Raw genomic sequence first — 10,948 nt, forward strand, 5'->3', positions numbered from 1 at the left:
GATCCATCATAACAATAATTGCTTGCTTATAATTTGAGAACATGTTTGTATGATCAACTCTCATGTATTCCCCTATGAACCTATGATAGCCTTGTGCTTTTAATCAATTGTTTACACCATCATTTTATCTACCTTGCTTTGTTTTTGATTAGTTTTAATTGATCTCCTATCTCAACCCCAAATTGTGACACCCTAAGACACGACCATTTACAATTGAAAATACTACATCAATACCCGTCCCTTGGGATCCGACCTTTGCTTGCCTCTTTACTAAGAGTAGTTGGTGAAGTTATAAATATTGTTTTGGATGGGTAAATTTTGACGACGAGTTTTACGAACCAAAAATGGCGCCGTTGCCGGGGACGGTGTTAACTTGATTTGATTTTCTTTAATTGTTTTTAGTTGTGTCTTTCTTTACCTTGGGGAAGTAAAACTCCTCAAAGTACTTCTCGCCTTTTTCTTTTTGTATATTTTGTAAGATGGATATTATAGATTGTTTTGTTGAGGACCACTTGAGTATTCCTTTCCTCAAAGACCCCATGCAAGCATTGGAAGCCTTAGAAGCAAGTGAGGCTAAAAATAAGCATTGGGAATTGGAAGTAGATCTCTTTGAGGCTGCTCTAGCCAACAAAGAACTTGCTTATGAGCAATCCGTATTAGTACATGACATTCTTGTGGAAGCATCCCAATCTATTGAAGAAGAACAAGCAACCGAAGATCATATCATACAAGCCGAGGAGCTAGATGAATTCGTCATGGAATTTGAGTATGATGAGATTAGTGAGCTTGAAGAACAAGTTGAATATGCCATGAGAATGGAATGTCTAATGGAAATGGAGCAAGTCCTTAGTGAATCCTCAATGATGGAAGAAAGTGCGGTACAAACTCCTGTTGGAATATGTGTCCTCCGACAATAATGCGATCACAACTGTCGATCATGATGATCACATGTTTAAATCTCATTTTAAAGAATACATATGGGAAGTAATATTTTTCTTGTCAATTTGGTCCACACATATCGGTAATGATTGGTGACTAGAATTTGACATTCTGTCGATGCGACGGTGGTGATCAGTTGATCCCCTTAGGTCATACCTAAAGGGTAACACTCTTAATTGATTATTTAATTGATCGTATGACGATACGGGTTAATTAAATTACTTAAAATTGACGGACGATTTTGGAAGTAATATTTACGTATCTCATTATAATTTGATTAAATAAGATACGGTCTAAGTGATCGAATTGTTTTATTACTTAGATGAAATTATTGTTTAAGGAAACAATTTCATTTGAATGAATAATTTATTATAAATACAGGATGTTGTGATTTATAATTGGTAAATTATTTTGGTACAAGTAATTATGAATTACTAAGTCGATTTTGTACATGACGTATTTTATTAATGCGTTGATTTTTAATACGTTAAAAATACATGACAATTTTACATGACTTGTGACATGTGACAAATTGACAAATTGACAAAGATAAAATGGAATCCATTTTATCTTAAATGGACCGAAATAGTGCGTATATTAGGCTAAATATTGTGTTGATTAATTAAGTGGAAAACATAATCATTTTACCTAATTACTAGCCATGCAAACCTAGTTGTTTTTGTGAAGAGCACCTTGATCATGCATTGCACTACAACAAATAAGGTAATTGGCGACCATATAAGGCGACTGAGAACAGTCGCCATTAAGAATAAAGCGACTAAGACCCGTCGCCCGCACTTCGTAGCTGGGTTTGGTCGCTTTTGGCGACAGGCGTTCGTCGCCAATTTTGGCGATCGAATTTTTTAAATCGGGCGATCAAAATTCGTCGCCAAATTGGCGACTGTCATGAGTCGCTAAAAAGGCGACTGCTATTAGTCGCTTTCCTAAAATCCACGTCATCTCCATATTTTTTAAAAAGGCGACGGATTTTGGTCGCCATTTTGGCGACAGATGTTGGTCGCCATTTTGGCGACAACTTTTGGTCGCCAAAACCTTTGTTCCCGTCGCCAATGCCCATAAAATTAATTCATGATCGGAGACATAGCGACGGTTTCCCGTCGCCAAATGCCCAGTATCCGTCGCCAAATTTACATTTTTTTTAGCGTAAAAATCGTTTTTGACCTAGCCAAATACGTAAAAACCTGCAAATAAACCAACATTTCCAGCAGAGAACACATGGGAAGCCAACACAACCAAACTTGATAAAGAAAATCATGTTCCATACACACAACTACGAGTTCTACGAGTTTTGGTCATCTAACATTATCCGGGAATAACATGTTTTCTAAAAAACTACATAACAGGGAAACTTGCTCCCGCTCCACTACCACCTCCATGATTAGGATCTCTAGGATCCTTTGGTTGCGGGCGCCACCCAGTGTTGCAATTGGCGAAGAAGGAGTTCATCCGTTCCATTTCCTCCTTCATCCTCCGAATTTCAGCATCTCTCTCGGCATCCCGCCTCTCCCTCTCGGCATCCTGCCTCTCCCTGGCGGCTAATTGAGCTTGGAGCACAGTCACGACACTTGGGGTATAAGGTTGTTGTTGGGAGGAAATTGACCCTCTTCTTCTTGTAGGAGGGTAGAAAATCTCCTTTGCCGACCCGGCTCCATACACATCTCCTCTTTGGAACCCCTCAACAAGATCAAACCATAGCTCATTGTCATCAATTTCCGGGTTGTTCTTCCTACGGACAAGGAATTGTTCTTAAAAAATTGATAAAACATTAATGGTTAGAGGTTACTTATCTAAAAATTGATAAAACATATACTTTAAAAAGCTAAGAAATTTTTATTTTTTGACACTTACATATAATTGTTGATCTTTTTCCTTCGCGAAGATCAACTTGCCCTTGCTTGTCTTCTTTGCGTGAGTGTCAACAAAGAGATCAACAATCGTGGGTACCTTACCCTTATTCTTCTTGGTCTTAGGAAAAAAACAAGGAAATTGTTACTCAAACATGATAATTAATGAGACTAATTAAATTAGAAGACTATTAAATTAAAAGCTAAGACAAATAACTTACATCTAACACCACACGATCATGAAAAGATTGAGACCCTCCATAATGAGTAGGCTCAACTTCCGCATCCTTATCTCCTCCTTTCATGTTGATCTTGTTCCGGGCCGATGCTTCCTTGAACTCGGGGACATTCCGGTACTTGGTATATTCCTCATATGACGAACCCGTAATCAATAAAATAACAATTATTAATTAATATATTTTCAAAATATGTAATGAATTTTAACTAATTACGGGTATTAAAAGAAACTAAATACCTTTCATGAAAGATGGCGCCTTCTTCCTCTTAGACACCTTATACATGTTGTCCCTTAGCCTCTTCTTGCCAATGTCATTATACCTTTGCCAAACTAGGCGCTCAAGGTTGGTTGGCCAATAGAACACACGCTACAAAAAGTAAACACATAGATGAGAAACAAATTAATAATAAGGTAAAAAGAATAAATAAATTATATTTAATAATATATATTTTATAAATAGATACCCGGAAGTTGTTGAACCACATCTCCTTATCTTCATCACTAGCGTTACTCCAACAAGTAACGCCGTGTGTCATGTTCTCTTGGGTGCTATTAGTCACACCACGAACAACTGTTTGACTTCTAAACCTGAAATCAAACATGTTAAAAACATAATTATATAGGAAAAAAAAATAATGTATAATTAACATATGTCTAAAAAAAGTCATTTATTACTAAATAAAAAAATTACAAAATAGAATGAATAAAAAATTACCAAAGACCATTCGGATCAAGGATCATCCTGTTGTCAGTATGTCGGGGTATAGCAACCTCCTCCTCCTCCTCACTCACCTCCGTAGTAGAACGGTCAACGTCCTCCTCCTGCTCTCGGGAGCTACTACCTCCCTCACTATAGCCTCCGCGCTGCCTACTTCCTCCAGGAGCCATGTGTACTACAATTGAATAAAAAGTGTTAGCAAATATTACAAGATAATTATTATAAGATACAAAAAAATAAAACCTAATAAACAAGTATAAAAGACAAAATAAAACGCTAATAATTGTTTCCAAATTTTGATATGTATACTTTTAATACCTTCTCTTACTCATCATCATCATCATCCTCATCTTCTTCTTCTTCTTCTTCTTCTTCTTCTTCTTCTTCTTTTTCTTCCTCTTCCTCCTCCTCTTCTTCTTCTTCTTCCCCCTCTTCTATCCCATCCCTCTCCTTATCATTCTCCTCTTCTTCCTCTTCTAACTCCTCCTCCGCTTCTATCTCATTTGCATAAATAATTTCATCATGATCAACTGGGGACAAACAATTTTCGATACAACCTCTTCTTGGAAAAAAGATGTATCAACTTCGATCGTGCCTTTGTTTTAAAAACGGCCCACCATTGCTTTTGTTGTCTATCATTGCTTGTGCTCGGAAGAGATGCAAAATAAACTTGATGAGCTTGTTGTGCAAGTATAAATGGGTCATATTGAGAGTAGGTTCGAGTATGATTCACTTCCACGAGTTTGTAACGATCATGGACTCTCGTTCTAGCTACGGAATTATCCCTCCATTGAATCTTGAATAAGACGGTTTTATAACTCCTATCCCGGCCATTGTAGCACAACTCAAAGATATCCTCTAATATGCCATAATAATCATTGCCATCAAGAGAAGAAATAGTAACGACGTAGTTGCATTTAGCCTTACTTTTGCCATAGTCAAATGTTTGAAACTTAAACCCATTAATTGAATATCGATTCCACGTCACAACCTTTCGAGAAGGACCCAAAGCCAAGCTTCTTATCACATCATCTTGAATATTTAGCTTACATACATGCTTCCGAAACCAGGCTGGAAATTGATCCTCATGCTTATGCCAAACATCCTCTCTGTTCACATTAGGGTGATCTTTAATGAAATCTGTCACAAATTGAGCTTCATATGGCTCCAAAACCTCACAATTAGATAGCACATAAAGGTGGGCACGGTTATACTCCTTGTCATCCAGAAATCTTGTTCCCCAACTGATGAACACCCTATTTCATCCCGCATTTGGAAACACTTGGGTATACTTGTGTCTAGTTCATCCGCTTCATCAATATTCAAGTATTTTGCTTTGGTCTCAATATGTTTTTCAAAATAAAGAGAGCAAAAATTGGCAATCTCTTCCGTTAGGTAGGCATTGCATATAGAACCTTCCACACGAGCTTTATTACCAATTTTTTTCTTCACATGATTAAGAAACCTTTCGAAAGGATACATCCACCTATATTGGACGGGTCCACCAACTTTAGCTTCATATGGCAAATGGATAGGTAGATGCTCCATCGAATTGAAAAAAGAAGGCGGAAATATCATCTCAAGTTTACACAAAATTTCTGGTATTTGGTCTTCTAAACGACTCATGTCCTCAACTGATATCGTGGAGGAACATAAATCTCTAAAAAATTGACTTATTTTTCAGAATCGCATTCCAAACTGTAGTCGGGAGTAAATTTTTAAAAGCCACGGGTAATAAGCGCTCCATGAAAACATGACAATCATGACTTTTCAACCCTTTCAACTTCAGTTCCTTCAAATCAACACAACGACTCAAATCGGATGCATATCCATCGGGAAACTTCAAGTTTCCTATCCAATCGCACAATACCTTTCTTTGAGCTTTGTCAAGAGTAAATATGGCTTTTGGTTTAGCCCCATCCTTACGAATATGAAGTTTAGGACGATCACAAAATTTCTTCAATTCTATTCTTGAATTAATATCATCACGTGTCTTTCCTTTTACAGCCATAATCGTATGAATAAGTAACTCAAAGAAGTTCTTCTCTATGTGCATCACATCCAAATTGTGTCTGATCAACATTGTTTTCCGTGAGGGAAGCTCCCAAAAAATACTTCTTTTAAACCAACCATTTTTTTCTTTTTCAACTCTTTAAACTCTTCTTGGTCCCATCGACAGTTGTTGGCAAATCACGTACTGACCTCCCATATCTCATCCCCTTGGAGTCGAACCAGGAGCATTGTCACGCACCTCCTTACCTTTTAAGAAAGATTTCTTGTTCTCTCTATGAATATGTCCATCCGGTAAGAAACATCTATGACAATCAAACCAACTAATTTTTTTGGAATTAGGAAGATAAAATGCTTTACTCCTATCCATGCAATAAGGACATGCCTTTCGCCCGATTTGCCCATCCCGATAGCATACCATATGCGGGAAAATCATTTATAGTCCATAACAATGAAGCTCTTAGTTGGAAATTTTGCTTCTTCGACACATCAAATGTTTCTACACCAACTTCCCACAAATACTTCAGTTCCTCCACCAACGGTTGTAAGTAAACATCCAGATGGTTTTTGGGTTATCGGGACCAGGGGAATAAGTAAAGAGAGGAAAATAAATTGTCTTTTCGAGACAAAGCCAAGGAGGTAAGTTGTACGGCGTGGTCATTACGGGCCAACACGAGTAGTTTCTACCAAAGCGACCAAAAGGGTCAAACCCATCCGTACACAAGCCAAGTCTCACATTGCGAGGTTCCTCGGCAAAATCGGGATATAACCTATCAAAACGCTTCCACTCCTCCCCGTCACTCGGATGACACATCTTTCCTGGTGTACGAGGATTTTCTTTGTGCCATCTCATTTGGTTGGCAAGATTTTTCGTGGCATACATTCTTTGAAGTCTAGGAGCTAATGGAAAATAAATTAATGTGTTTTTTGATATTGGTTTCTTTCTCTTTCCACTCCTTTTATTACCCTTCTTCCCCTTCAAAACAATATTTCCTTCACTTGTCTCATATCTATCCCTTTGACATTTCTTACATTTGTCAAGCAAAGCATCATCTTTCCAAAAAAGCATACATCCTTTAGGACATGCATCAATCTTTTCATGTGGAAGTTGAAGACCTTTGACCACTTTCTTGGTATTATAGAAATTTCGGGTCATAACATTATTATCGGGTATAACATCCTCAACCAACGTAGCAATACTATCAACGGCTTTAAATGGCATATTATACTCACATTTTAAAGAAACTATCCTGGATGCAACTTGTAACAATGTCATTCTCCTCCCCTCATATAAGGTTTTTGGAAGCACTTAGCATGTCAAAAAAGGCTTTTGCTCTTGGGTTTGGTTGTTCTTCATCAATCATTGGTACATGGTCGTCATTAATGAAATCATTAGACTGAAAGGCATCAAGTACCATTTCTCTATATGGGTTCTCATTTTGTTGGATTTGAGGTTCTTCGGGATAATATTTTTCTCCATGGGAGATCCAATTGTAGTAGTTTGGAAAAAAACCATTTGTAACAAGATGCTCTTCTACTTCAATGTCAAATAAATATTTTAAGTTTTTACATTTAGTACAAGGACACCTAAGTTTATGTTGTTCCAAATCATATGAATCTTGACATCTAGCAAATTCAATAAATCCACGAACTCCTTTACAAATCTAGCGATAGGACGTTTCTTCTTATCTACTCTTTCTTCGTACATCCAGCTACGTTCAGATCTCTTCATTTTAATCTATAAGCAATATATAGCAAACTAACCATTTTAAATAATAATATTTAATTTCAACAAAAAAAGCAATGGTTATCTCATCCTCCATTTTATGCTAATTTCAAGATTTCAATTGGGTCCTTATCACTCCAACCTAAACCCATCAATGTACGTTTCAAGTCACTAGAAAACACACATTTGTGAATTATTAATGAGAAAAAAATTCGTGCAAACAATTCCCCTTAGTTCTCCAAATACACAATGTGGAAAAGATACATATTCCACATATGTATTCAGAGAACATTGGAGAAATTTGCAACCAAATTCTTTTCTCATTAATAAAATCACAACTATGTGTTTACTACCTAAGTGACTTGAAAGCATTACAAAGACAGTCCCAAAATGGGGACTATTCAAGAATTGCTCCTAATGAGTAATTCTTGAACGGGTACTAGGTCATTATATATTAAACAAGTTGTCAAAATTATAAGGCAAATTTATACAATCCCTTAATCAAATGACATTACTAATTTAACAAATTTATACATCATGCTCATTCCATTCAAGAAAAATGCTAATTAATTTTTTAAAAATGCTAATTAAATCATTCTAACTTAATTAATTTGGTTAATTATACAAGTTGTCAAAAATGCTAATTTCTAACCCTAACTCAAATTAATTAACAAAAATGCTAATTAAATCATTCTAACTTAATTTGGTTAATTATAAGGCAAATTTATACAATCCTAACATTATACTACCTTCATAAAACTATACTACCTTCAACAATACTACTTCAATATTACTAAAACTAAGCATCACTAATCAAATCACATTACTAATTTAACAAAAACCCCAATTTCTACCTTCATAAAACTATACTACCTTATACAATCCCCAAATCAAATCACATTACTAATTTAACAAAAACCCCAATTTCTAACCCTAACTCAAATTAATTAACAAAAATGCTAATTAAATTACAACTACATACAATAATAAGCATCACTAATGTATAAATTACAACTAGATACTAAATAAGCATCACAACTTAAACAAAATATGAAGGATTGAAGTAATTAAATCGATTTGAGTCGAAAACAAACCTTTATTATAAACAAAGGGTCGGTAGGGATGTAGTGTGCGGATGGCGGCGGCGAGTGGTGGCGTCCGGTGGTCGTTGTAGTTGGTGGTGGCGTCGGGTCGTCGGATTTTTGGGCGTTTTTTTTTTTTTTTTTTAAGTTGATTGAAGTGAATGAAGGGGACGGGGTGAGAATCTGGCAAAAAAAAAATATACAGACGATTGGCGACCGTCTTTGGTCGCCAAATTGGCGACGGGTAATGGTCGCCAAATTTGGCGACTGATTTCGGTCGCCAATTTGGATAATATTGCGTCGCCCGTGGATTTCATACGGATTTTTGGATAAAAAGGTATAGTCGCCAAATTGGCGACGGATAGTGGTCGCCCGTTTTTTTTTCTGTCGCCAATTTGGCGACTGTAGTATGTCTGTCGCCTTTGTCGTGTTTTCTTGTAGTGTTGGCCAAAGCCACCCCACCCTACCCGGTTTTCCTAGTGAAAGAGACCAAAGGGTTTTCTCAATTATTCACCTTATACACTACATAAAAAGTTAGTGTATTATTATTCATTCTATCATCTAAAATATAGAATTTTAGAGAGATAAATAAATTCCTTCTTCTTCTTCCTTCTCTTAACCGAAATTAAGAGACCAAAATTAATATTTTTGGGTCAATTTTATTTAGATTAATATTGTTCTAGTATTAATAATATTAATCTTATTAAGAGGTTATCTTGGGTATTATTACTTGGGAGGGATTCTATACTTGAATCCTTGTTCATCCATATTAGGAGAGTTCAAGAACAAGTGAGTAGGAGAACTCACTTGTGCCCAATAATCCGAAATTTCCAATGTAAGAATGGCGATTTCTTCTCTATATTTACTTATGTTTGCATGCATACGATCTAATTAATTTTATGACTAAATTAAATGGAACATATAAGAATATGTTGAGTATTATGAGATATAGACTTTAAACAAGCGGTATCATGAGCCTTAGGTTGTTTGCATGCAAATCGGTTATAGGTTTTCCGAGTTATACGATTAACATATAAACCTTGTAAATTTGTGTTTATTATGATATATCACGAAATTAATTATGCATGTTAAAGTTTCTGATCCTAAAATGTATTTAGGATATTTTGGTTAATTTATGGATTTTTATTGTTCATTTTATATAATAATGGCATTAAAAATGTGATTTTATGATAAAAATGTCATTTTCGGACTAAAATTAGCTAAACTTCGATTTTTCCAGTGGTTTTTGGATATATTTTCACATATATTATTTTTAGATGACCTGAAAATTTTCATAATTTTATGAGTTGTATGCTCGAAATATGGATTTTTCATGATAAAATCGAATTTAAATGATAAAATAGGTTAATATGAGAAATATTTCGAATCTGGTCATAGAAATTTAGTATATTGACACATAAAATTTTACAAGATGTGTGTAAAATAATAGGCTATAATAAAGTCTTTATGCATGATTTATGAATTTTTGATGAAAAATAGCATAAATTGTGACTTTAATTAGTGAATAATTGCTAAAACATACTTCATGACTAAGGAAAAACGTCACATGTTGCATTTTATTACCTATTTCAGATCTAAAATTGAAAAGTTGATAAATATAATTTTTCTCATATTTTTATGGTTGTTATTGATAAATCCGATAAACCGCAACATTGTTTTTCCTTGATAATTTTCGAAATTTTTATCCTAAGTTTATGAACATTATGAGTGTCATGGTATTTTTCCAGAACGTTCATGAATTTAAATTTCAAATTTCAAATTTATTTGAAATTTTTAATGATTTATTTGAAGTTTATGGCTTTTATTGTAATTTTAAGTCGTTAATGAACAATTTTAAGAAATATAAGTTAATTATTGTCATTATGTTAGTGAAGACTAATTTTGAGTCCTAAGATGGTTAAGGTAATTAACTAATACATAAATGTGATTTTATGTAATTTATTGTGATTTTAAAAGGTTAAATCACGCAAATCCGTAAAAATCGATTAATATACGATATTGGCTCCTTAAAGACGATTTAGCATAAAATTGGGCATGTTCATACATATTATAATGCTGCATTTTATTTATGATTGTCATAATTTTATTTTATGTAATTTTTGAATTATGTAATTTTTACTTAGTATGACCTTAGTTTTTAATTGGTATTACCCGAAATGTATGGGAATATCGATTCGGTTGTAATTTATTGTGATCTCGTATCACCGTTTTGTAATTTAATAGATTTATTTTATTTTAATTACAAATGTATAATTGGAAATTATGTAATTTGTTATGTAATTTATTTATTCCGGAGTTCCTTGAAGACGGTGCCACTCAAGAAGGCGATCCATTAAAGACGGTGTTACC

General features: G+C 34.7%; 1 protein-coding gene across 1 annotated transcript; it reads right to left on the reverse strand.

The window, feature by feature from the left end:
• Positions 1-3,271: 3,271 nt before the first annotated feature.
• Positions 3,272-8,706, reverse strand: LOC141617773 (uncharacterized). The gene is made up of 4 exons (XM_074434926.1): positions 8,591-8,706; positions 3,758-3,935; positions 3,507-3,630; positions 3,272-3,409 (listed from the first exon to the last, which is right to left on the reverse strand). The coding sequence occupies exons 2-4, from the start codon at positions 3,928-3,930 to the stop codon at positions 3,272-3,274; spliced, it is 435 nt and encodes a 144-aa protein (XP_074291027.1). The 5' UTR covers positions 3,931-3,935; positions 8,591-8,706.
• Between the last annotated feature and the right edge of the window lie 2,242 nt (positions 8,707-10,948).

This window comes from Silene latifolia, chromosome X (genome assembly GCF_048544455.1).
Source record: "Silene latifolia isolate original U9 population chromosome X, ASM4854445v1, whole genome shotgun sequence".
NCBI classification, from domain to species: domain Eukaryota; kingdom Viridiplantae; phylum Streptophyta; class Magnoliopsida; order Caryophyllales; family Caryophyllaceae; genus Silene; species Silene latifolia.